Below are 26,995 nucleotides of genomic sequence, written 5' to 3'. Positions count from 1 at the left end.
TATCACAGTAAATCTTGTAAGGGCACTGACGTGACTTTGTATTTACCTAGCACTTGAGCAAGTCAAATATTTCTCAATAGGCCACAGCATCTAAGGAATAAACATCAGCTTTGTCAAATTAAAACAAATAAAGTCTGTAGAAGAATTTTCATCATCATTGTGAGGTGGCAGGGATGGTTAAAGACTCTTCAAATATTTTATCCCATCCCACGTTACATTGTTTTTGAAGACACTGAGCTGTTGAGGATTTGAAGAGTAGGGAGAGAAGAGAAGACTCAGAAGCAATAAGAACCCCCTGAGCCTTCAACACCTAGATGGTCTCTCAGGTTTTGAAATGTTAAAAAATAGAAGGTTTTTAAGCTTCCAGCTCTGGAGTGAGAAGCTAGAGGAAACTCACGAAAGACGCTATGTTCACAAGATTTCTAGCCCAATATTATAGGCAGCTGAAAACTGTGATCCAGTTGCCTGTCACTATTACAGGGGACCTACCTCTGAACGATTACGTGGTCCATTTATGGCCACCTTACGTAGGGGTGTTCAAACCCAATCAGGGGCATGCTGGAAGTGGGCTTAGGTCATGTGACACAAAGTACCTTGAAGTTTCTAAGAGGCACAAGTCAGAGACCCAGCACAGAGTTTGGGAGCCACTGTAAGTCCTAACCTCATTGGACAGTGCTGACCCCTTGATGGGCCAATCAGAAACCATCCATTCCAGCTGTGGGTTAAGGACATGACCTGAAAGCGTAGTTCTTCTCTGAAGAAGCGGCATCCCGGGGCTCCGTGATTAGTGTCTCTCAGGAGCTTTGCATCATGTCTCCTAATTTTACAAGTGAAAAGATCTTTTTTCTAATTGCCAGTTCAACCTAGAATCTAAGCCAAGCTGTGTTCCACTACCTGCTGTGCTTCAATTCTTCACACGGTGCCTCCCACAGGAGAGAGCGCAGCACTAGGCATGAGTGGGGAGGGGACCCCATGGGAGAAGAAGATTTTGTCAGGGACCCAGCTGAGAATTCTTCCTCAGGTATCTAGTCCAAAGTCAGGCCCAGATACCCAAAGTCAATGGGACTGAATGTCAGTGTGTAAACTCTGCATGCATGACAGCTGATCTCTTGGCTGACTTAAGGAATGGAACCAGGGCCCTCCACAGCTAAAAGAGACAAATCTCTACAACTTGAGCTAAGAGCCAGGCTCGCTAGCCGGGGCTGTAATGCACTCAGACCCTCTGTGGATTGGAAACAGAGGGAAACATAACACACCTTGACCAATGGGTAAGGTTACAATTCCATCACAGAGGTCATGGATTCCAAGGCAACTGGAACCGTGGGCTAGTGGTCAGCCCCGGGGGCTGCCGGAACATTTGAGCAACGGTCCCCAACCCGTCAGAGCAGCAGCCAGAGTTCGATCACCCCTTCCAGGTCATCCACTGACACAGAAGCAGCAGTGAGGCTGAGCAGCTGCAAGCCCCAGCGGCACTCTGTCCCCGCTCCCCTCCAGGTGTTTTTGGGAAAAATCAGGGAGAGCTCACGGGCTTCTGTGAATTTTTGTTTATTGTCCCTGACTTTTACTAAAAATACCCATGACAGAATCTTAACCTTACCACTGGGCTGCACGTACAGACATCTCTGCAGGATCAAGACCTCAGGTTGTAATGAACTGGGAAACTGGAATCTATAGTGAAACCTTTCTTGTCTTAAGCAGATCCCTGGTAGGGCTGAGCTGATTAAAGGTCATTCAATAAATCAGATACCTTTCAGATACTTGAAACTACTTAAGACTGTCCCATGAGAATTTTGGGGATTTTGAAATGTTTTCCTCCATCCCAAATTGGGATATAAAAAAAGGCAAAAAAATTTAAAAAATGTCCACAAATTGAATAATAATAATAATAATAATAATAATAATAATGACCTGAACTGGTTTTATAACTGTTTCGTGTGTGTGTGTGCACGTGTGCGTGTGCATGCATGTGTAAACTGACTAAAATTTACAAGCAAAAATTCACTTAGTTTTGAAAAACTGGAACTTTCCTTTTTTATTAAACCTAAAGTTTTCAGAGTTGGAGCTCTATCGAATCAGACGCCATTTTTCCAACGATTTTGCTTCCGACAAAAGAAAAAAAAAAAGTTTTGTCAGAAAATTGCTCATGAGCTTTACTTGAGACCTACTGGTCTTAGTGCAGTGTTCCCTGCCCCGTAAGTTATGCACTGCCCACATCCCTCCTCCCCTAGCACAAAGCAGCATTCACCTCCACCAAAACAATAACAGCAATTACTTAATATTTGCAGTCATGACTCCCCTCACCCCCATCTTCCTTCCAACTGGTGCCTCACAGCCACAGCATGCCTGCATTGGTCACTTGACGTTGCTCTTCCTCATAGACTGACATATAACTGCAATGAACAGGACAGAGAGTCATTTTTTGGCACTGAGAGTAACTGCCTTCTCCTGGGGAGGGGAAGGAAGCAGCAGGGTCATCTGCTCACACGCTGGAGAACGGTAACGCAGCCGTGGTAACTGGTGCAGCGTTGCAGCGGGGGCTGCTGTGCCACGTTCCCCGTCGCTGGGTCAAAGGTGAAAGCTTTGTCCGTGCCTTCCCCATTCTCATCCCGGCCACCCAGGATGTAGATCTTCCCACCGCACACTGTCACCCCACAGCTCTCCTGCAGGCAGAGGGGAGGAAAGAGAGGTGAGGGCATCTCTTCCAGCTTCGTACAACAAGGCTCAAAAGGGAGGTTTAACAAGGAACGAAGTGGGGGTCATGCTCTGGTCTCAACTGACCCTGCTCGGACCTGTCTAGCTGCGAGATCACACATCTAGCAGGGAGGGAAAGAGGGGTAAGCCGAAAACAAGAGGCCTGGGGCCTGGATTTTGTGAGCCCCTGGGGGTCAAGAGGGCTGTTTCTGGGCGATGCTTTTGGATTTTTATGGATGTCTAGAGAGCAAACACGAGAGGTCCTGCCTGAACCGAGCGTTGTGATCTTTTCTGTTCTATACTGTGCTTCTCAGAACTAGCAGATGCTCACAAGAGGCGCAATAAGGCAGTCTGACATCTCCACGGGAAATTCACTGCTTTTCGGGCTTACTCATGCAAGCTGCTGAGTAGAGCTGGTTGAAAAAAGTCAACAGGGTTTTGGTTTGTTTGAACAGAAATACATATTTTTTTAAATTTCTTACTGCATTTTCAACAATAAGAAATCTGACTTTTTTTTTTTAATTTATTTTAAATGAAACATTTTCAGTTTTTTCTTTTTTTTCCCCCTAAATGAAAAACAAATCTGAATTTTTCGTCTTTTCAAAAACTAATTTTTTTAACCGCAACCTACATAGTTTCCCTCCCCCCAATTTGAAAATCAGAAAATGTTTACCAAAATGAAAATTTTCATTCTAGCTGAAAAAGCCATTTTTCATTTAAAAATAAAATATATGTATTGCCAAAAAATTTCAGCCAGCTCTGGTGTGGAGCAGTGACTAGTTACATGCCTGAATTTAAGCATGTACTTAAGTGCTTTTACTGGATTAGGGTCAGAGCTCTTAGCACCTTGCCTTTAAACTTCTACAAAGATTCTCATGTTCACGGAGGATATTCTAGAAAATGAGGTGATGTTCAGAGCCTCGTACTGAAATTTCTCCTTACCAGAGGTCCTGGGAGAGTGGCCACTTCTCTCCAGGTGTCTTTTCTGGGATCGTAGCAGAAGATTTTACTCAGGAGTCCACCCACAACGTATATCATGTTGTCCAAGGAGACAGCATTAATGCACCTCTGATAGAAGGGGGTGGGAGACCTGAACGTCCATTTGTTCTCCTCGGGATCATAGCACTGGACCTGGGAGGAGAAATAGGAAATCAGCTATTGAAACACAGACTCTCGTGGTGTCCCTGCTCAGGCAAAATCCCAGTAACTAAAACCCAACACCACAGGCACCGACTTTTACTTTTCCCCAAGGGTGCTCCACCCCTGCTCCACCCTGAGGTCCCGCTCCCCTCCCCCTAAGACTCCTCCTTTGTTCCACCTCTTCTCACCCCCACTCTGCCCCTTCCCCAAAGGGCCTTGTGCTCACCCCTCTTCCTGCCTCACCCCCAAGGCCCCCACTCGCTGGTCTTCACTGTCCCCCAAGCCCATCCCTGAGCCGCCAAACAGCTGTTTGATGTCACCACCTATCAGCTGATCAACGATGCTGCCCAACAGCTGTGGCTGGTGAGTGCTGAGCACCCACAATTTTTTGATTTGGGTGTTTCAGCCCCGAAGCACCCACAGAGTCAGCGCCTATGCCCAACACATGCTGATGGCACAGTCCCTTTGAGCCAAGGCCTTGCCGTGCATCTACCAAAAAATGAATGAATGGGACAAGGAGCATGGTGCAGTGAACAGAGAACAGGACTTGGGAGTCAGGACACCTGGTTTCAGTTCTTGGCTCTAACACTGATTCACTGTGTGACTTCAGGCAAGTCACTTAGGCCCAGATTTGTAGAGGTAGTGAGGAACCTAACTCCCCATGAAACCCCTTGAAAAATAAAATACCCAAAGCCAGTGGACATTTGAAAATTTAGGCCTCTGCCTCACAATTGCCCAGTCCGTAAAATGGGGATAATGCCTGCCTCCCGCAGGGGCTTGCGTGCATCTGGCTAGATTAGTTCCATGTCTGTGAAGTGAACTGAAGATAAAAAGTGCTGAGTATGTCTTACAGTAACTCCTCACTTAAAGTCATCCGGCTTAACGTTGTTTCGTTGTTACATTGCTGATCAATTAGAGAACATGCTCATTTAAAGTTGTGCAAGGCTCCACTCTTACGTTGTTTTGCTGCCTGCTTTCTCCACAGCTGGCAGCCTCCCTACGGCTCCCGCCCCCCAGCGCCTCCCATCCACTGGCAGACTCCACAGTTCAGCGCCTTCCCCTTCCTCCCCCTGCCTCCTGCCCACAGCAATCAGCTGGCTCGTGGCATTTTGGAGGCAGAAGGGAGGGGGGAGGAGCGAGGACTCAGCGTGCAGGCTCCCTCTCCCTCCTGCCAGTGGCAATCAGCTGGCTTGTGGAGTTCAGGAAGGAGGGGGCATGCGCGCCGAGTCCTCACTCCTTCCCCCTCCCTTCTCCCCAGGGCAATCAGCTGGCTTGCCGCGTTCGGGAGGCAGGGGAGGGAAAGGGAGCCAGCGCACCGAGTCCTCACTCTTTCCCCCTCCCTCCTGCTTCCAAAACGCCACAAGCCAGCTGATTGTCCCGGGCAGAAGGGGGGAGCAAGGACTCGGCGCACCTCCCCCCTCCATCCCCTACATGGCAATCAGCTGGCTTGGCGTTTAGAAGGGAGGGGAGGAGCAAGGACATAGCGAGTGAAGTAAAGGGGGAGATGAGGGGGGAGAAGAGGTGGATCAAGGGTGGGAGCTTGGGGGAGGGGGTGGAGTGGGTGGGCTGAAGGTTGAACCCCCTGCCTCTGGTGCTTGCAGAGTAGGGGAAGCTGCCCTGGAACCTAACCCCCTCTATTGACATTAATTCTTATGGGGAAAATGGATTCGCTTAACATCGTTTCATTTAAAGTCACATTTTTCAGGAACAGAACTACAACATTAAGTGAGGAGTTACTGTGTTAATATCATTCCCCAGTCAGATAATCCCCAAGGAATAAGCAGTGTGATCATCTGAAACACTCTGAACACGCCCATAATCCGCTGTATGCCACTGCGGGTAGGTCCACAGTGCAAAACTCACAGCTGGCCAGTGCCAGCTGCCTCGGGCTCATGGGGTTTGGACTGTTTAATTGCAGTGTAGACGGGGGCTTGGGCTCTGGGATCCTCTCACCTTGCAGGGTCCTAGAGCCTGGGCTGCAGCCCGAGTCAGAACATCTACACGGCAGTTAAACAGTCCCTTAGCCTGAGCCTCACAAGCCAGAGTCAGCTGGCACTGGCCACCTATGAGTTTTTAATTGCAGTGAGGACCTACCTTGAGGGACCCACATGTCTGTGGTATTACAGGCAGGGGAGGGCTTGTCTATCTGAAATAGGGTTGGGATGGGGGTTAGTTTTGTATGCGGACAGCACCGCGGATCTCTGCACTCGCACAGGTATGTTAATACTTTATTACAAGAATGCTTTGTAACGTTCAGCAGTCACAGCCTGCGGGCTGCTGGCCTGTCCCCCACCTCGAGAGGACTCACACCACGGGCCCGTGCATCCTCCAGGGCACAGTTTATTGTTCAGACACAATCCAACAGTTCAACCTCAGATCCCCATATAAAGCTGATCTTCCTCCTGACCCAGGGGTCTTCTGCAGGGGCCCAGAGGCCTCCCCCCTTGCAGATCTCTCCCCAGCTCCAGGGCCTGCCACAGGAGCCCGCCTCCCTCCTGAAGCTCTCCTTTCCAGCTTAGCCACTTGCAGGCTTTGATAATGACTGGATCAGTCTCTGCGGGGAAATGACTCATCAGCCATAGGGGAGGCTGGGTCCAACTCCCCTTAAAAAGCCATCCTGTGAGACAGCTTCCCGTGAGGTGTAACCTGTATTGTAAATGCTTTGGGGCAGCAGTTCGGTATTTGTACAGCACCTGGCACAATGGGGTCCTGGTCCATGACTAGGGCTCCTAGGCACGACTGCAGTCCAAACAATAATAACGAGGTAGGCAGAGTCAATATTATCGCCTTGTTACAGATAGGGAAACCGATGAACAAAAAGTGAGCGATTTGCCCAAGCTCACACAAGAAGCAAGGAATGAAACCCAGGAGGCTTGATGGCCAGTCCTCTGCTCTAACCACTAGACAGCTCTCCCCTACTACAACCATAAACAGGTCAGGCAACATCACAGCTGGAGAAGTGGGCATTGAGAAAGCACCTGAAAACAACAGAGTCACAATCTCCCACTCCTTGTTTAAAAGACATCTCAACCAAAGTAAGCTAGTTGAGCTTTCCCTTTACCCTCACCATGCCCCGGCACCACGGTACCTTGTCTGTGTTTGCGCTGTCATCCACAGCGCCCCCAATCACGTACAGCTTGTTCAGACAGCGGACCACTGCTGCCGAGCTCACCGCTTCCAGCAAAGGGGCGACAGCCGACCAGCTGTTGGAGAACGTATCGTAGCATTCCATGCTGGCCAGGCAGTAAAAGCCGTCAAACCCCCCCACCGCATAGATCTGCCATGGAAGGAGCAGAGTCAGTCAGCAGAAATCATACCGGGAGGGAGGGGCACCAGGATACAGAATCTGACACCTGGTACTGGGCATAACAATCCCATAGAGGCATGTGCAAAAGCTGCCTTAGGGTGTGGAAGAGAGACAAATGGCTAGAGTGCAGAGTGAACTATTAGCAGGAAGGTGGGTATAACAGAGCGGCTTGCCCATAGCGGCCTGGAATCACCCAATGCTACTTACGCCTGAGGCACACTTGGGCATGGATTAGGGGATTGCCCTAGAAAGAGCAGGAAGAAGCTTCCTGGGAAGCTTCAGGGAGATCAAAACGGAGTACACCAGCTGCTGGGTGTAAGCAGGCGCCAGCAGAGAATCCTAAGTCTTTAAGGAAACTGACACCCCTGAGTGGGAAAACCAGGAACATGGACTGGATGGGGCTTTGAGCACTTTTATTTGGAATTTTTGTTAATTTAATAAGTCCAGCCCACAGGAGGGGCATAGAAATTCTTCTCCAGATCATCAAGCTGGTGTTCTTATGGGGCCCTGAAGAAGAGGGGAAACTGAGGCAGGGTGCTGCAGCACAATCTCTGGCCACAAGGGAGCACACAGGAGGTGATCTGCCCTATTACCACAAGGTAAGCAACAGGATGCACCATTTTAAAACCTTTGAAAACCTTTAAACATTTCTGCACACAAAGATTGAGTCCAGCTTTCTAACAACATAGCTCTATACCCTTCAATTATATATTTTATTGTTACGAGTATCAGATTTTATAGTAGGCCATTTACGCAACGCTAAACGCCTGAACAAACACAGAGATTTTTGTGGGCTTCGAAAGCAGAATTGTTCTGTTCTCCGATATCATATAGCCAGAAGGAGTGAATGAATTCCTACAGCCCAGCTGTATTCTCACCGAGACAGAAGTGACTGCAGCTATCACACAGAAACATAGAAATGTCGGGCTGGAAGGGACCTTGAGAGGTCACCTAATCCAGCCCCCTGCACTGAGGCAGAACCAAGTAAACCTAGACCCAGGGCCGGCTCCAGGCACCAGCCGACCAAGCATGTGCTTTTTTTTTTGGTTCGGTTGGGGGCACTGGAGGGTTTGTTGGTTTGTTTGTTTTTGTTTCGGCTGGGCGGCGCAGCACTTGGGGGGGGCGGGGACTTGGGTGGCACGGCTCAGTGCTCGGGGGGCGTGGGCTTGGGTGGCGTGGCGCTCGGGGTGGGGTGGGTGGCGAGGGGGGCTTCTGCAGCACGGCGCTCAGGGGGGCGGGGACTTGGGCAGCGCGGTGCGGTGCTCAGGAGGGGTGGGGGGCTTGGGCGGAGCAGCACTTGGGGACGTTGGGCCGTGCGGCGCTCGCGCAGGGGTGGGTGTTACCGTGGGGCAGCGTTCTTTATTTTTGTTTGGGGTGGCAAAAAAAATTAGAGCCGGCGCTGCCTAGACCATCCCTGACAGGTGTTTGTCCAACCTGTTCTTTAAAACTTCCAAAGATAGGGATTTCACAGCCTAATCCTTAGAAGCCTAATCCAGAGTTTAGCTACCCACATAGTTAGAGAAGATTTTTCTAATTTCTAATTTAAATCTCCCTTGCTGCAGATTAAGCCCCTTTCTTCTTGTCCTGCCTCCAGCGGAAGTGGGGTGATCACCATCCCATTTATAACAGCCCTTAGCATAGTCAAAGACTTATCAGCGCCCCCCTTGGTCTTCCTTTCTCAACAACCATCCCCCATTGTTGTTTTGACCCTCCAGCTAAGGCCTCACTAGTGCCAAGCGGAGTGAGACGGTTACTTCCCACGTCTTACATAGGACACTCCTGTTAATACACCCCAGAATGAGATTAGCCTTTTTTGCAACTGCATCACATTGTTCACGCTCATTTATTTTGTGATTCATTATAACGCCCAGATTCTTTTCAGCTTTGTCGCTGCCTAGCCAGTTATCCCCCATTTTGTTGTGGTGCATTTGATTTTTCCTTCTTAAGTGAAGTACTTTGCACTTGTCTATTGAATTTCATCTTGTTGATTTCAGACCAATGCTCCAGTTTGTCTAGGTCATTTTAAATTCTAAACCTAAGTGCTTGCAAGCCCTGCAGGCTTGGTGTCATCCACAAACTTTATGAGCATACTCTCCACTACTCCATTATCCAAGTCATTAATGGAAATATTGACTAGTACTGGACCCAGGATTGACTCCAGCAGGACCCCAGTAGATACGTCCTCTCAGTTTGACAATGAGACATTAATAACTACTCTGAGTACAGTCTTTCAACCAGTTGTGCACCCACCTTATAGTAATTTCATCTCAACCACATTTTGTAGTTTGTTTATGAGACCAGCATGTGGGGCTGTGTCAAAAGCCAGAAAAAATCAAGCTATCCCACATCTACTGGAGGGCAGGTCCATCAACAGCTATCAGCCAAGAGGATCAGAGAGACAACCTCATACTCCAGGCGTCCCTAACCTCCAACCGTCAGAAGCTGGGAATGGGCAACAAGGGATGGATCACTTGGTGATTACCTGTTCTGTTCATTCCCTCTGGAGCACCTGGCATTGGCCACTGTTAGAAGACAGGATGCTGGGCTGGATGGGTTATTGGTCTGACTCAGTATGGCCATTCTTATATTTTACTGCTTCCCCCCATCCACTAGACCAGTAACCCTGTCAATGAAGGACATTAGGCTGGTTTGGCATGATTTACTCTTGAGAAATCCATGCTGGCTATTTCTTATAACCCTATTATCCTCTAATCTAGGTGCTTACAAATTGATTGTTTCATCATTTGTTCCTGTGCCTTTCTAGGCAGGAGCGGCGCCAGGGTTTCTGGCGCCCTAGGCAGAATTCGGGGGAGGGGGGCATTTTGTGCGCTCCCCATGGGGCACATGGGAGCTTCCGGTTCTGCTCCCATCGTGACGCCAAAGAAGGACCCTCCGCCGAAATGCCGTAGGCGACAGTGGCAGTCATTGAGCTGCTCAATTGCCTGCCGCTGTTTTCCACAGCACTTCGGCAGAAGGGCCTTCTTCGGCGTCGCGATGGGAGTAGAACTGGAAGCTCCCGTGCACACTGCAGGGAGTGCACAAAATGCCGCCTCCTGAATCCTAGCGCCCTAGGCAACCGCCTAGGGTTGCCTAATGGAAGCACCGGCCCTGTTTCTAGGCGTCTCAGTTAGGATGACTGGTCTATAATGCCTTTGGTCCCCCTTTGGTCCCCCTTTTAAAGATCCCGTCTAAGCTGGTCCTTCTCCAGTCCTCTGGGACCTCACCCAGCCTCCATGAATCCTCAAAGATAATTGCTAATGGTTACGCAATTGCTTTAGCTAGTTCCTTAAGCATCCTAGAATGAATTTCATCAGGCCCTGTCCACTGGAATACATGCATTTATCTAAAGTTTTGTTAAACCATTCTTTCCCTATTTTGGCTTGCCATCCTTCCCCCTGGTTGTCAATATTAATTGTGTGGAGTATCTGGTCACCATTAACCTTATTAGTGAAGACTGAAGCTTTAAGTAACTTCGTATTTCCTTTTATGTCTCTTCTGGGTGTAACTCTCTGTGTACCTTAGCCTATCTGATTCTGTCCCTAAATGCTCATGCTTTTCTTTTGTACTCCTCCTTAGCAATTTGTCCATGTTACTACATTGTGTTGACTTTCTAGTCATTAAAGAGCTCTTCATGGAGCCGTATTGTCATCGTCTTAGTCTCCCTATCTTCCCCTCCCAGGAGGATAAACGGTCAGTTGTGCCAAACACAGACGCCAGCTTCCTCATTTCCCCGGGGGTCTCAATCCCCACTCTGCTCCAGGCCTCGCCCCCACTCCAGCCCTTCCCCCAAGACCCCACCTCTTCCCGCCTCTGCTCTGCCTTTTCCTGCCCCATTCTGCCTCCTCCCCTGAGCATGCCCAACCCTCATCCCCAGGGCCTCCTAATCTGCAGTGGGTGGGAGGCGCTAGGGGGAGGGGGAGCTGATCAGAAGGGTTGCCGTGCTGAGCACCCACTATTTTTTTCCTATGGGTGCTCTAGCCCTGGAGTCAGTGCCTATGCTGCCAGCTCTCCTGTATTTCTTTAGATTTTTTTCCCCTGAGACCTGTTCGTATGGGATCTGTGTCATGTTCCTGTTACCTGCTGTTGCTGTGGGAGGAGGAATGAGTGCCAAAGCCCATAGGTGCCGATTCTGTGGGTGCTCTGGGGCTGGAGCATCCATGGAAAAATTAATGGATGCTCAGCACCCACCGGCAGACAAGCTCCCCGCCACCCCACTTCACCTCACCTCCGCCCCGATTCCTTCCCTGAGCGTGCCACATCTCCACTCCTTCGCCTACCTCCCAACACTTGCTGCCGCCAAACAGCTGTTTCACAGCATAACAAGCTCCGGGAGGGAAGTGGGAGGAGGGGGAATGCAGCGTGCTCAGGGGAGGAGGTGGGGAAGAGGCGGGGTCGGGGCAGGGATTTGGGGAAGGAGTCAAATGGGGCAGGGAGGGGGCAGAGTTGGGGCAGAGACTTCAGGGAAGAGGTTGGAATGGGGGTGGGGCAGGGGCAAAGTCGGGGAGGGGGCAGGGGCAGAGGGGGGTCGAGCACCTATGCTGAAGCCTCAGTTACTAGGTTTGGTCGATAGTCTAGAACTCCAAACTGCAGACTGAGGGGAATGAAGTACGCACCTTGCCCTGAAGAGTTGCCATTTTGTGTCTCCATCTGCCCTTGTGCAGACAGGCAACTTTGATCCAGACGTTCAGCTGGGAGCTCAGCACCCAAACATCACTGCTGTTGATGTGTCCTCCTGGAAGACAGACAGAGAGGCCCCAGGCTATCAAGGGAAGAGCCACCACCGTCACCTCAGAACTGAGGGGCTCTGAGGCAGCTTAGTGTAAATGACAAATAACATTGCCATACACTGATGTAGTGCCTGATGTAGGGATCTCGCTTGTAGAGGCAGAAGGTGGAAAAGGAGGAGAAAGAAAAGTCTCAAAGAATGTTGGCCATCCTTACAGGATGGGGGACTATCCTGAGAAGCAGTGACTCTGAAAAAGATTTGGGGGGTGCGGTGGATAATCAGCAGAATGCGACCTTCCAGTGTGATGCTGTGGTCATTCTTATTGGGTGCGGAGCTTGCCAACCCAATTTGCTGCAGCCTCCTCAGCAGAGTGCAGAGCCCTCCGACCACCATCCAATCTGGTCCAAAAGCAGTCATGAGCGATGTGAGACATTGTCGGTCTTTGGCCACAGCTGCATGCGGGGTCCTCTTGTTGGCCCCAGGAATGAAGGCTGGCTGCACGTTGACCCAGACCCATTCAAAAATCGGTTCAGAAGGACCCATGAGCACCATAGTAAATCAAAGCCAGGTATCCGCAAGGTTGGGTCAGTTATAACAGACTGGTTTCTATTGCCAGCTGCAGACCATTCTTCATACCACATCGACATTGCTGAGAAATCTGGGCAGGGCAAATAAGCCCACAACAGGTGCCTCAACCACAAGCATGCTCTTGGGTGGTTTTGAAGAGGTCTGTGTGTTGTGGTAGGCACAGGGTTGCCCTGATCTTCTCGGGCTGCTACAGCCAGAATGGCTAACGATGGACACATGGAGGAATAACGTTGCTGGAGGTGGGGAGCCAAACCCAGCATTAGCAGTGACATGGTGCTGAAAACAGTGAATGCGATCTTGGGATGCATAAACAGGGGAATCTCAAGTAGGAGCAGTGGTGTTATTTTACCTCTCTATTTGGCACTGGTGTGACCCCTGCTGGAATCCTGTGTCCAGGTCCGGTGCTCACCATTCAAGAAGGATGTTGACAAATACAAGAGGATTCATAGAGAAGCCACAAGAATGATTGAAGGATTAGACAAAAATGTCTTATAGTGGACTCAAGGAGCTCAATCTGCTTAGCTTAACAAAGAGACGGTTAAGAGAGAACAGTCTAAGCATCTACACAGGGAACAAATATTTAATAATGGGCTCTTCAAACTAGCAGAGAAAGGTCTAACATGGTCCAGTGTCTGGAAATTGAAGCTAGACAAATTCAGACAGGAAATAAGATGTAAGTTTTTAACAGTGAGAGTAATTAACCATTGGAACAATTTACTAAGGGACGTGCTGGATTCTCCATCGCTGACAATTTATAAGCCAAGATAGGATGTTTTTCTAAAGGCTCTGCTCTAGGAATTATTTTGGGCAAGTTCCATGGCGGTCAGGCTAGATGATCACAAAGGTCCTTCTGGCCTTAACATTTACAAATCTATGGCCTAGAAGATACACTGGGAATGAATTCTCATCTGCTTAATTTCCAACTCTAAGTACAAGGAACACAGCTAACCACTACGGTGTGACAAGAGCAGAAAAACACAGACCTGCATAACATACACCCGTATACCAGATCCAGCTGACTCTGCAGCTGGAGAGGAGAGCAGCACAGCACCTGAACCAGCCGTTTCTCTAAGAAATGCTTGGAGGTGTAGCTGCGGGGCTGTTGCGTGGGTTTCTCACCTGATATATACACGTCATTCTTTAGGGTGCAGGCTGCAAACTCCGATTTGGTGTACCCTGGCACGCTAGAGAGTGCTGTCCACTGCCTGCTCTTCGGATGGTACATATCAGTGAAGGGGAGCTTCAAGAGGCCTTTCTTATCACAGCCGCCTATAACTACTATGACCTCTGCTAATTCCATGAACCTAGAATGAGAAACACATGGATAAATATTAGAGCAACAGTCCCAACTTTCTGTTCTATTGTCATGCTCCAAGCTTTATCCTCCTACCATATTGTCTAGTAGAAAGCACTATGATACCCATTACCATGAGGAGTCCTATTGGGATAGGCAGTGTTATCTAGTGGATATGGCACTGGATTGAGAGTCAGGAGACCCGGGTTCTATTCCCAACTCTGCCACTGACTTTCTGGGTGACCTTGGGCAAGTCACTTCACCTGTCACTCAATTTCCCTTCCCATCCTTTGTCCACCTTCACTTTTTAGATTGTAAGCTCTTTGGGGCAGGAGTTGTCTTTAATTATGGGTTTGTGCAGTTCAAAGGCATTGTCCAGCTTCTGTTAAATAGAGTCAAAGTTAAAAGTGTTGCTCGTGATCTTCGAAACTCTCCACAGGATTGGCCCAGCTACCCGAAGTCCCCACTCTGTGATCATTGCCTCTCCTGACAGTTACGTTCCTCATGACCAGGAAAGCTGCCAGCCTCAGGAGTGAGACCAGTGACCACAGGAGACAGAGCTTTCTTGGCAGCTGGCCCACGGCAAACTCACCGCCAGAAGAGATTAGAATTGACACTCTGCAGCTGCTGTACTAGCTAGCAATAAAATAAAAATGGAAGGAGGGAAACTCCAAGCAACTGGTTAATGGAGAGATGGGGGGAAGGTGCCGTAGCTCAGGACTTGAGAGTTCAATTCCTGGTCTCCAGGCTGATTCCCGTGGACAAGTGTCGGAACACACTGCAGCCGCACTCAGTGTTCAGAGTTTGGCCGGAACACAAGGTTTGCCACCCCAGATCAGACCTTTGCCCATTAGCAGCCCATGCTCCCAGCTTTGGTGAAAAACAGAACAAACGAAAGCCCCAGTCAAGCTGTGCGATGCAACAGATAGCGGGACTCCCTCCTGACCCCTGTGGACAATGCCAAGCCGGGAGGGGTTGCAAGTGCTTTGGATGATGGGATTAAAATTCAGAATGATCTGGAGAAATGGTCTGAAGTAAGTAGGATGACATTCAATATGGACAAATGCAAAGTACTCCACTTAGGAAGGAATAAATCAGTTGCACATATACAGAAAGGGAAATGACCGAGTACTGCAGATATGAGTCAACTGTGCAACACTGTTGCAAAAAAAAAAGCAAACACCAAATTCTGGGCTGTATTGGCAGGTGTGTTGTAAGCAAGACACAAGTAGTAATTTTTCTGCTCTACTCCATGCTGAATAGACCTCACCTGGAGTATTGCATCTAGTTTGGAATGCCACATTTCAGGAAAGATGTCGACAAATTGGAGAAAGTCCAAAGAAGAGCAACAAAAATGACTAAAGGTCTAGAAAACATGATCTATGAGGGAAGAGTGAAACAACTGGGTTTGTTTAGTCTGGAGAAGAGAAGACTGAGAGGACATGATAATAGTTTTCAAGTACATAGACGGTTGTTACAAGGAGAAGGGAGAATAATTGCTCTCCTTAACCGCTGAGGACAGGACAAGAAGCAATGGGCTTAAATTGCAGCAAGGGAGGGTTTAGGTTGGACATTAGAAAAAACTTTAACTGGCAGGGTGGTTAAGCCCTGGAATAAATTGCCTAGGGAGGTTGTGGAATCTCCATCATTAGAGGTTTTTAAGAGCACGTTAGACAAACACCTGTCAGGGAGGATCTAGATAATACTCAGTCCTGCCATGAGTGCCAGGGACTGGACTAGATGACCTCTCGAGGACCCTTCCAGTCCTACGAGTCTAAGAAAGCAGCTGATACCCTAAGGCATGAGATTTGATTACTCATCACTCAGCACATATACACATTTACCTCGATATAACACTGCCCTCGGGAGCCAAAAAATCTTACCACATTATAGATGAAACTGTGTTATATTGAACTTGCTTTCATCCACCGAAGTGCGCAGCTCCACCCCTCCGGAGCGCTGCTTTACCACATTATATCCAAATTCGTGTTATATCAGGTTGAGTTATATCGGGGTAGAGGTGTAATTACAATGCTATCATTGTCCATGAAATGATTCTGCCCCTTTTTGAATCCATTTGACTTAAAACCATGCGACTTGTGGCCGTAAATTCCACAGCCTGATGGCACCCTGCATGAAACAGAAATTCCTCCAAGAGCCCCTAACTATAGAGGAGAGAGAATAGTGTTGCTGCAGCTCTGGGGAAGCAGTGTGGCCTAGCATGCTGAGCACTGAGCAGGGGATTCTCCAGTCATATTTCTTGCACCCACACTGTGCTTTGGGTGCGTATCCCTTAAATTAAGCCACTAAAAATAACACAAAAGGATTGTCCATAAATAGTGGCACCCTGCCTGCTGCCTAGAGCTAATGAAAAACAAAAGGGGGGAATTGCAGAAGATGGACACTTTGTCTTATGTTTTATTTAACTTCTGATTTTTTTTTTGATCCATTCTATAGTTAATGGAAAAATGAGGAGGGAGAAGGGGAAATATGCAAAAAAAAATGTGTGTGGAAAAGTGTTGCCTTTTTTCCACCAAAATTCAAAATTTTGGACCAATTTTTTCATAGAAATTTCAAAATTCCAAAAATTTTGGTCAGTTCATTCTGATACTGAACCTCCAGTAGCCTTCTCTGGTAAGTGGGGAGAACAACATTAGCCTGTTTTGGGAAGCTTTTCCAGACATACAGGTGTAGCCAGAGAGGAGTAAAGAGTTGTATCTGGCAATAGGTTAAAGTTTTAGAATCAGAAGGGACCATTATACAGTCTAACTTCCTGCATAAAACGGGTCAGAGAACGTCACCCAGTAACTTCTACATTAAGCCTTCAACTTTTGTTTGAGCTAGAGCCCATCTTTAAATCAAGACTAAATTTTTTTTTTTAAGACTTCAAGTGATGGAGAATCCACCACAACCTGTGGTAACTTGTGCTAATGGTTAATTTAACCTCATCGTTGAAATTGTGCATGTTTTTTCCACTCGGATTTTTCTCACTTCAGCTTCCAGCCACCGGGTCTCATCTTTTTCTCCTAGATCAGAAATCTCTTCCCCATTTAGCAGCAACGTGCCTGCAGACCATGACCAAGTCACCTCTTTGCCTTCTCTCGGATAAACTAAGCAGATTGAGCTTCATTAGTGTATCACCACAAGGCATTTTTTCCAGACTTTTAATCATTCTTGTAGCTCTCTTTTTTGAACCCTTTCCAATTTAAGTAAAGGCAATTTAGGAAGGCATTAGCATGAGCAACCATATAAGTAGCTCATGTGAATTTTAGGGACTTTAAAAAAACTACCACCACTAGCTAACGCTTATGCACAAGTCTTCTCAGAACTAAGACTACTGGGCTGGATGATGTTCCTTTATTGCAAGGAAGAGAAGTATCTTTCCCGGCTGTGATGTATGGCTAGAAACGGTTAAACATCCTGCAGAACAAATGATTCATATTCAACTGTTAAAGACATGTGGGGACATAATGTTTGTGTTTCTGTGTATTCACATATACATGGGTAATGGTCAACAATGTAATCAACAGTCCCTGTCTATGCTGTATTCTGGTAATTCAAGGATCAAAAGAACATCCGAGCATTTAAATGAATTGTAAACACAGGATATTGTTGTTCATCTCTCTTTGAAATGTATAGCAATTAATCTGTGAATGGTGGAGGAACAAGCAAATTGTCTTATGTTAATTTGCATAGCTAAGTACTGGTGATGGACCTCCTTCAAAGTAATCCTAATTACCTATTGTTCCCCAAGGGACTCCAACAAGTCAAAGAAGGCTTGAAATTGTATAAAAGATCCTTGGGTCCTGATCCTGTTCATCTCAGATCTGTTTGATGCTTCATCAGGGGAAGCTTAAGCCACCAGATTGGGATCCCAGTGCTGACTGGTTCATCCTGAATATGATATTGGACATTGGATTATAACCTATTTGCTATTTCTAAAAAAAACTTTTTGCAACTACAAAGCGCACCATCTTTGCTATGTATCTGAACCTCAAAAATTAAAGTCATGTCTGTATTTTATTGATCTTTTAACCATACTCTCTCTCTCTCTTTTCTTTTTTAATAAATTATAGTTTAGTTAATAAGAATTGGCTGTAAGCATGTATTTGGGTAAGATCTGGAATATTCAATAACCCGGGAGGTAATGTGTCTGATCCTTTGGGATTGGTAGAACCTTTTCTCTTATATGATGAAATAAGATTTTCAGAAATCTTCATCATATTTGACTTGGGTACCTGGATGGAGGCCTGAGGCTGGGAACTTCAAGGGAACTCTGTTGTTGACTTCCGAATGATCAGGGTGGTAACAAAGAAGCTGTTCCATGCTGGCTTGGTGAATCTAAGTATTGAATTATCCACCAACTTTGGGGTTTGTCTGCCCCATTCTTTGCACTTCACACTAACTGAGTGACCTCAGCTGGCCCCCCCTCACACCTGCTATGTAATTACTGGTGAAATATTTTGGGCTGAGTTATACAGGAGGTCAGACTAGATGACCACAATGGTCCCTTCTGACCTTAGTATCTAGGAATCTGTGACTCAGGTATGCAGCTTTAGGAACCAGTTTCCTGTTTTTACCTCCTAGGCCTTGACCTCAGAGAGCTGACTTCACTCCCAAGGATATAGTACTTCCGTGCTTCATGCAGTAAAGGGATGCACTCCTTGGAGTCCTGGATGAGCTCATCCATTTCAACCTTTTCCAGGAAGTACATGGGATCCAGCAGAGGGAGGCGCACGTGCTCAAGGAGATCTTTCAAAGCTCCTTTTCTGGTGACAACATCATGCCGTGTCCACCGCATCACCGCTTCAAAGACCACTTCCTCCTTGGGGACTACCAGCTGCTCATCTGACAGATACTTGACCAGCTCCTTCACGCTCAGCTCCAGGAACTCCTCATGACATGACACCTCCACGAAGCCTTCTAGCATAAACCTCTTGCTCTTCTCAGCCAGGGAGGTGATGGAGAATGAGTCGGCGAGCTTCAGGATGCCCAAGCAGTTGCATGGGTGAAGCTGGCCTTCAAGGAAGGTGACACAAGCATCTGTGAGCTTGGAGATCTGAAGCAAGTTGGATAGCTCTAAGATATCTTCAACATTGTCTTCCTGAATGACTATGTTTCCCCCATACATATAGTCTAGGAGGAGGCTCATGGTGGAGGCAGAGATCTTCTGGATGCTGATGATGTCTTGATGGCCTTCCTTGAGACTACCACCGAACATGGCCCGGAAGTAGGTGCTGTTGGCTGACAAGGTGGCCCGATGACAGGGGAACTCCTGCCCATCAATCAAGAGCACCACGTCAGTGAAGATGCCGCTCTGCCGGTAAGAGTTCAGAGTCTGGAGGATTTGCTCAGCATGGGAGGACCCACTGCAGAGTTTCATGTGCAGCTTTTCTTTGCTCTGCTCTCGAGTTGCATTTTCAAGGCTGCTCGTTCTGTAGCTGGATTCTTCTTTTATCAGCCGATGCATCCTGATTCCAGGGCAGAGGCGGAGGAGAAAGAGCAAGGAACACAATGAAACAGTTGTCAAATTACCGGTGACTAACATCAGCTCGTTAAGTATTGGCTAAAATTGCTCTAAGTTAAGATTTTGTTGCATGCACTCGTCATAACATTGCAATAAACCTGCAGTTCCCTAGGACTTTCCAGGTGTAACCAGGTCATAAAGGAACTTCATAGCAACAGCAGGAATTAAGGCCCTGATTCAGCAAAGCACTGAGCCACATACTTAGGTTTAAGCACATGCTTAACACCCACCAGACCACCAGGATGTACGCAGGCGCTTTAGTTCTCTAATGAACAGTGTCCAAAATTCAGATCCTCTTACTCCCAAAGCACAGACCCCTATGCTTTTGTAGAAAGGAAATCTCTTACCTGTAGCTCAAATCAGTTGAGCATACAATAGAAGGCAGTGGAACATGCATGAGGAGACCTTGTCTGTGCCTGCTCCAGGTCAGGTCCCTGATTCCACCAGCCATAGGCAATACAAGCACTCTTCTCTAGGCCTACACAGGACCCGCTCTCACTCACCAGTTAGCAACAGATATATCTCAGTCCTGGAGCCCTCAGGGCATCTCCCTGGAGCACCCAGCCCATGTCTACTAGATACTCCTAGTGTTCACAGAGTTGCTGCTACCAAAGAGCAGGACATCCGGGGCCGGCTCTATGCTTTTTGCCTCCCCAAGCCTGGCAGCCAGGCGGCAAGCCTGGGGAAGGTCCACTGGACATGAGGATTCGGCAGCATTTCTGTAGGTGATCTGCTGGTCCCGCGCCTTCGGCACTCGCCGCTGAATTGCCGCTGAAGCCGCGGGACCGGTAGACCTCCCTCATGCATGCTGCCGAAGGCTGCCTGACTGCTGCCCTCATAACGACTGGCACACCACCCCCCCACGGCTTGCTGTGCTGGTGCCTGGAGCTGCCCCTGAGGACACCCCAGCTTACTAGTTCCACCTGAGATCACCACTCTACTCAACTCACAGCACTTAGATATGTTTATAGTGAAAACAAATAGAAGCAAAGAATAGATCTGGGTGCTACCCTGACATCTGGTGGTGAATTGTAGGCAATGTGGAAAGAATTTCAAAAATTTCAAAGAGTGTGGAAAGAGATTTCGAGCATTTGCATTGGCACCCACCCCCCACTTACCATAAGCCCACAGCAGACTGGGATGGTTATTTTAACAGCTCTGGGAACCCCAATTTCTTTGTTATTGGGACAGGAGGAAAAAAAAGTTTGTCATCTTGATTGTGTGAATGGGGAACTGTGGGACTGCTTTGTGACAGAGATGACTCAACCTCAGTTGGGTGGTACTTGCTAAACATGGGATATGGGTTCCAAAACCCCAAGAATTGAGAGAGGTTGGGGACTGGTGTGTACACCTGATGGTATGGGCCCTGGAAGCCAATTGCACATCCTCCTCTCTCCAGTGTTAAAGAGTAGAGCTAATTTTGATTCCATTAGGAATCCATCTAGAGACTGCCGAGCTGAATTCATGTTGGGCCAATGGTGCACCAGCACCAGAGCTCCCCTACTAAGAGCTGAAATCATTGAGTGCTGTGTTAACCAATGGGGGAGCCTGAAGACCTATTGTTAAGCAGCTGGCAGAGCGAAGTAGTTTGCAGAGTGTTGTTGCAGCCCATGGAACAGTGAGTGGAGTGGAGAGGTTTGCAGGGACGGCTGGAGGAGCAGCACAGCTGGTGTAGTGGAGCTGGTCGTGGTGAAGGCTGCAGCAGAACTCCACGGAGAGGTGGAGCAGTTGGCCCTGGCCCATGTAAGGTGCCTCTTAACATCCTGTGTGGACTCCCCCCAATTTCCACCCAGGCTTGGGGGGGGGGGGTAAAACTCTGCAGATAAACTCTTGAATTCTGGGGTGGCACTGACCAGAGACATTTGGGTTGTTGGACTTTGGGGTAATTGGACTTAAGACCCTAAGGGGAAAAGGACATTGCCAAATGTACTTGGAGGTGGGTTTTTGTCTATGGTTTGTGTTATAATCCTGTTTGTGGTGTTTCTCCAATGGGATGCCACATTGTTTCTTTCCTTTATTAAAAGGATTTTGCTACACTCAGACTCCATGCTTGCAAGAGGGGAAGTATTGCCTCCTAGAGGCACCCAGGAGGGTGTGGTATGTAAGTGTCCCAGGTCACTGGGTGGGGGCTCGAGCCGGTTATGCATTGTGTTATTGAAACGGAACCCCTGGATACTGAACCCAGCCCTTGTTGCTGCCAACTCAGAGGGGCAGTAGGGTTACAGCTGTTTAAAAGCAAACAGAAGTGAAAACATGCATCTAAAAGCCAAATTTAATCTCACATAATACAGTCTTTATCCTCACCCAGAGTCTCCTTGCCGGGACCCATCACGGAGATCAGATGGGTTGGTTTCTGTGTTTTCTCAGGTGCAGTTAAAGATGGAGTCTCTCTGACCTGATATCTCCAAAGGGATGTTTTTGGCCTGGTCTACACTAGGCAATGAGGTCAGTATAGCTACATTGGCTCAGGGTGTGAAAAATCCACACCCCTGAGCAATGGAGTTAAGATGACCTAATCCCCAGTTTACACAGTGATAGGTCAACATGAGAATTCTCCTGTCAACCTAGCTACCAATTCTGGGGGAAGTGGATTACCCACACTGACAGGAGAATCCCCTCCTGTTGCCATAGGTAGCACCTTCACTGAAGCACTACAGTCTCCTGTGTCTCTCTGGGGTGCAGGGGTCATGCTCTTGCTGGCTCTTGAGTTTAGGAATAGGATAACCTCTCTGCCCACCCCGGTTTAGCTCATTGGCTTTGTTTAATGCCAATATTTAAATTGAGGTAACCCACATTTCTTGGTCTAGGACACACCCATTTATCACCTTTACCTAGGCTAGGGTGTCTGGCCTTAAACATAGGGTGACCAGATGTCATGTTTTTAAAAGCGACAGTCCTGTTTTTTGGGACTTTTTCTTATATAGGCACCTATTACTCCCAACCCCCGTCCCGTTTTTTCACAGTTGCTAGCTCATAACCCTAATTAAACATGTTTCAGTAGCACCATACAGAGAGAATTCATGACCTCACACAACGGTAACATAGGCATTTTACAATAATATTAATAACCAAAGTGTTATTAGCTTTCATAGGACACCTCACAAGGCCTATTTTGTAGAAATATTCTTGCAGTAGTGTGTAGAGTGGGAATACAGAAGGGCCTAGGGTCACGGTGTGACCACATGCCTTCAGTGGAGATACACCAGGGGATGAACTTGGCTCTTTATGCAAAAAAAGGAGCTACTAGGATTACAGAGGGAGATTTAAAAAAAAAAGTCCTTCCCGGTAATTTCTAAGATATATACATCTGGAACCACAGACCAGATTCAGTGTCTTCCAACATCCCTCCTGAAATCCCGTTTCCATGGTCACTTCCCTTGGCTTGTCTGCTGAGATTAGCAACAGAGGTACCAATGGGGGTGGGGGGTTGGGGATACCACAAGGAAATGGACTGAGATCACCAGACTCATTTTTGATGAGGAGATGACCAGCCAGGCCCAGCTTCTCTTCTGTCCATCTCACACACATGCAGAACACCCAGCTCCCCACCCACAATAGTCCATTTTCCAAGCAGCTCCCATTTTTCCTCCATCGATTCTTTATTCTTTCCATAAAAGCAGAGGTACCCGTGGGCACAAAGCCACTGGGAAAGCTAGACTGGACACGGCACTGATGAAACACACCAGTGGGACCAGATCCTCAACTGGTGTAAATCAGTGTAGCCCCACTGGTGTAAATGCAGCTGCACAGGCATCATGGGACTGGTCCTCAGTGGGTGTATCTACAGACAGCAGTGCTAGGGGACCTAGAAGTCCCACTCCTCCACAGTTAATACAGATCTTCCTACTCAAACTGCAAGAGGCTTACAGGTAAGAGCAATCAAGATGAAGATCATGTTTAACGCCCCCTTTCCTCTTTAAGGGAAGTAACCGGGGTGTGCAAAGTCAGGGCCTTGTTCTCTTTTGTCATCTTCTTCCTACGTGTTTCATTAGTCTCCAATTGCCTTTGATGGCTTCTTTTCTGACAGAGCAAGCATAAGCCCGCAGCCTGAGCAGTGCTAATTGCAACTCTGCTCTCTGGTTTCCTATTGTTCCGGCTCGCATTAGGAATAACCCAACCTTCTTGCCCTCTCGTGAGCACACAGACTATTTGCTAATGCCAAGCACCTGCTCCGACAAGGCGATTCAGAAACAGCTTTCTCCTCCAACAGCTCTAGCCAACCTCCCCACCCAGGGCCCCTTCAACTGGGCTCTTCGGTGTTGCAGGTCCTGTTTCCAAACAGGGGGACTGTAACAGGGCACTCAAATCCCCTGGCTGGATGCTCTTCAAAGGCCATTTGGGCACCTAATTACTGATACTAATGTCCAAGGTGGGAATTCAATGCCCTATTCGGACACCCACCTTTGAAATTGGGGCTCAACTAGCCAGAATGACGACTGTCAGCATGTGGCCTAAAATGGGCCAGAACCAGTCCCCCAGATTATCTGCATAGCTCAGGCCTAGCTTTGTTACACGGCTTTATGCCAAATCACAGCCACCAGCACACAGACCCCACAGGGCTCAACCCTGGGATCTCAGCACCAGAAAGCACTTGGGCTTAAGCAGTAACTCCATCAGCAGCTCTTTGTTGTGCTGGAACCAGCTACTACAGAAAGATGTGACTGGATGTACCATGCTATTATTAGTATTTAGCTCTCATCTGTTGATCTCAAAGTCCTTTACAGAGGAGGTCGATATTATCCTCATTTTATAGAAGGGACAACTGAGGCACAGAGAAAGAAAGTGACTTGCCCAAGGTCACCCATCAGGACCCTAAGCAACAGTCCCACCCTCTATCCACTAAACTGCCTCCCTTGTTAGTTGTATTAGTTTGTTGTCCAGGGGATGATAGTGGGTCTAAAGAGCTCTCGGACTATAAATTGTACTGTTGAAACTAACAATGATGAAAACTATGGATTAAGACTTGGTCTCTACTAGAAGGTTAAGTTGGGATAATGACACCACTCAGGGGTATGAAAAATCCACACACCCTGAGCGGTGTAGTTCAGATGACTTAAGTCCCCATGAAGACAGCACTAGGTCAATGGGCAAATTCTTCCATCAACCTAGCTACCGCCTCTTGGGGAGGTGGATTACCTAAACCAATAGGAGAATCCCTCCAGCTGGCGTAAGTAGTATCTACACTGACGCTAGGGTGACCAGGTGTCCCGATTTTAGAGAGAGAGTCCCAATTTTTGGGTCTTTTTCTTATATAGGCTCCTATTACCCTCTCCCCCCCCCCCGGTCCAAATTTTTCACATTTGCTGTCTGGTCACCCTAACTACAGCCATGCTGCTGTAGGATGTTAAGTGCAGACAATGCCAGAGATCTAAATAAAGAATTATAGTCAGTTTCTAAATTATGGTTCAGGTCTTTAATCCAGCATTTAATCAATTTAATCTGAATTCAGATCTGCCTCTGACTTCTTCGGGAACAGAACTGGCCCAAGGCAGAACTGCCTAAATTCTCCATCTCTTGGAGATTATATTATTACAAAACTATGGCCTGTGTTACATGGGAGGTCAGACCCAATGACCATATTGTCCCCTTCTGGCCTTAAAAATCTAAGATGGAAATAAAAAAAATGAAGAAAAATATTTTCCCCAAATGTAAAGAACTGTGAGGATGGTTTTGTGTCATTTTTAATTGTTAGATCTCTTTTTTCCCCAACAAAAGATGTCTGCTGAACTGGCTGCAGACTCATCTAAAAATCAGAGTGTTCAGAATTTATTGCTTTAGAATTTATTGCTTTAATTATTTTGGATAATTCCATTGTGGCCGGAAGCTGAGCAATAAAAATTGGCAACCGGGGAAAAAAACAACAGAAAAAAAAAGAAAACTGAAAGAATGAGTGAACAACGTTTTAACTGAAAACCCGAATGACTTTGCAAACGAAAAAAAAGTATTAAAATAATTTTCATCAATTTTTTTAAACGAACAAAATTAAGTATTTGGGAAAAAGATGTCTTGGTTTTAGATTCATTTTCAAGACCATTTTTGAAGCCTTTCTTATGGGTTTTGCAGTACAGGTGTCAGCGAAGCATGGAAAAAATCTCCAGTCAATTACAAAGCTTTTGGTCATTCAGATTGTAAAGCTTGACAGTTTTGTTCCACTTTCCTGTATGATCACTGGACTATGCTGTGCTCCCTGGTACAAAGTGGCCTGATTTAATTTCTTTTACAACAGTGTAGATCAGAAGTAGGGTATCACATAGGGAGGTAGGATGATCTAGTGTTTAGGGGACTGGACTGGGACTTGAGAGACCTGAGTTAAATTCCCATCTCCTGCACCCTGGGTGACCTGGGACCACTCACTTAATTTCTGTAAAGTTGGGATAACGGCACTTCCCTACCTCACAGGGTGTCATGAGGATAAAAGCCATGAATGACTGCGAGATGCTATGATGCTGAGAACTCGAAAAAACAGAAGAGTTAGTTGAGTTATGCAGGGGTAAGCGAGCCCCAGAACGTCACTAAGAAAAGGGTCCGTTCATTATGCATCTCAAAGAAAATGACATTGATTTTGATTGAGGTAATTCATGCGACTTAAACAAAGAAAACCCTGAAAACCACCTTGCAGTTGTGACACACACGAGCACCAGGACTTTGAACAGCTTGGCATCACACTGTATAACCAACAGCACAGGTGTGTGGCTGAGGATCGGACAACCCCTCTCCCCTCCCAGCCCTCATCACCAAGTCCCAAACTGGGGGTATCACTGTACAACCCTACACATTAATCTGGCTCAGCTGGGTGGGCTCCTGACAGGCAGCACAAAGAGAACCCCTGGGTATCGGCCCAAACCTCTCACTCCCTGTCCACCACCTTTACCTAATGTGCATGAATCACAGGGCAGAGAGGCCACTGGTCTCTTTCAGTTGTCATTGCTCCCATCCCCTCTCTGCACAGCCCGCATGGCAGGTGCCCAAGCGGTTGATTGTCACAGTGATCCCTTTTGTTCAGGAGGAAGGGGTCCCTCGTCCGCAAGGCAAGGACTTACCTGGACCACAGCTAGGACCAGCGAAGCTACAGCTCTGCTTCCCTCACAGGGCTGCAGGCGGCATTGAGGAGAGGCGGCGAGATCAGCCCTTCTGCAGCTGCTGGGGAAAAGGCACAAAAGACCACACAGGGAGAAAGGGATAGCAAGCAGCTTTTGTTCCTCCAGTCCTGCCTGACAGGCTAGTAGGCAGCAAGGCATTCGCTGCAGCTTTCAATCACAGCCCTTCGGGGAGGAGTCCCAGTGTCAGAAATCAGCAGACAGGAAAGGAGGGAGGGGGTGAGAAAAATCACAGCTCAGAAAAATGTGACACCGGGGGCAGCTTATGAGAGAGGAGCCATCTGGAGAGTAAGCTGGGGTCCCGCTGGAACATTCATTTGATAGAGTCTCTGCACCTCTCTGAAAACCACACTAAGCAGTTAAATAAACACGCCCAGACCACAGACCTCCAACAGCTATAACCCGAGGAAGAGGAAGGCAGCTCTGCTCAGGGGCATTGGAACAATTTGCATAGTGAGGGTGGTGAGAGCCACTGAACCAAACTGTAAACCCCATGTATGATGGAAACCACTTCAAGCCAGGGGGTGCGGTCACATCCCCAGTTCCCCCACTCTCAGTGCTGCTCATTCCAGTTGTGTCATTAGGTCCATAGACAAGAATAGGACAGAAGGGGAGTTAGCCCTGT

General features: G+C 47.6%; 1 protein-coding gene across 1 annotated transcript; it reads right to left on the bottom strand.

Annotated features, from left to right (window-relative positions):
- Window positions 1-1,914: 1,914 nt before the first annotated feature.
- Window positions 1,915-26,690, bottom strand: KLHL35 (kelch like family member 35). Its single transcript, XM_030550814.1, has 7 exons — window positions 26,314-26,690; window positions 18,327-19,217; window positions 13,572-13,756; window positions 11,752-11,870; window positions 6,920-7,108; window positions 3,634-3,822; window positions 1,915-2,660 (listed from the first exon to the last, which is right to left on the bottom strand). Exons 2-7 carry the CDS (start codon window positions 19,214-19,216, stop codon window positions 2,472-2,474), a joined length of 1,761 nt encoding a protein of 586 aa, XP_030406674.1. The 5' UTR covers window position 19,217; window positions 26,314-26,690; the 3' UTR covers window positions 1,915-2,471.
- Window positions 26,691-26,995: the final 305 nt, after the last annotated feature.

This window comes from Gopherus evgoodei, chromosome 1, assembly GCF_007399415.2.
Source record: "Gopherus evgoodei ecotype Sinaloan lineage chromosome 1, rGopEvg1_v1.p, whole genome shotgun sequence".
Taxonomy (NCBI): domain Eukaryota; kingdom Metazoa; phylum Chordata; order Testudines; family Testudinidae; genus Gopherus; species Gopherus evgoodei.
The sequence above is the reverse complement of the archived record's forward strand: the minus strand, read 5'-3'. Positions and strand labels throughout refer to the sequence as shown.

Excerpts from the sequence above, each read along its gene's own strand:
- KLHL35 (XM_030550814.1), bottom strand. The coding sequence starts at position 19,216 with ATGCATCGGCTGATAAAAGAAGAATCCAGCTACAGAACGAGCAGCCTT. Across the intron at positions 13,757-18,326 it reads CTGAGGTCAAGGCCTAGGAG|GTTCATGGAATTAGCAGAGG; the intron begins GTAAAAACAGGA and ends TTCTCATTCTAG. Across the intron at positions 3,823-6,919 it reads ACAGCGCAAACACAGACAAG|GTCCAGTGCTATGATCCCGA; the intron begins GTACCGTGGTGC and ends TTCTCCTCCCAG.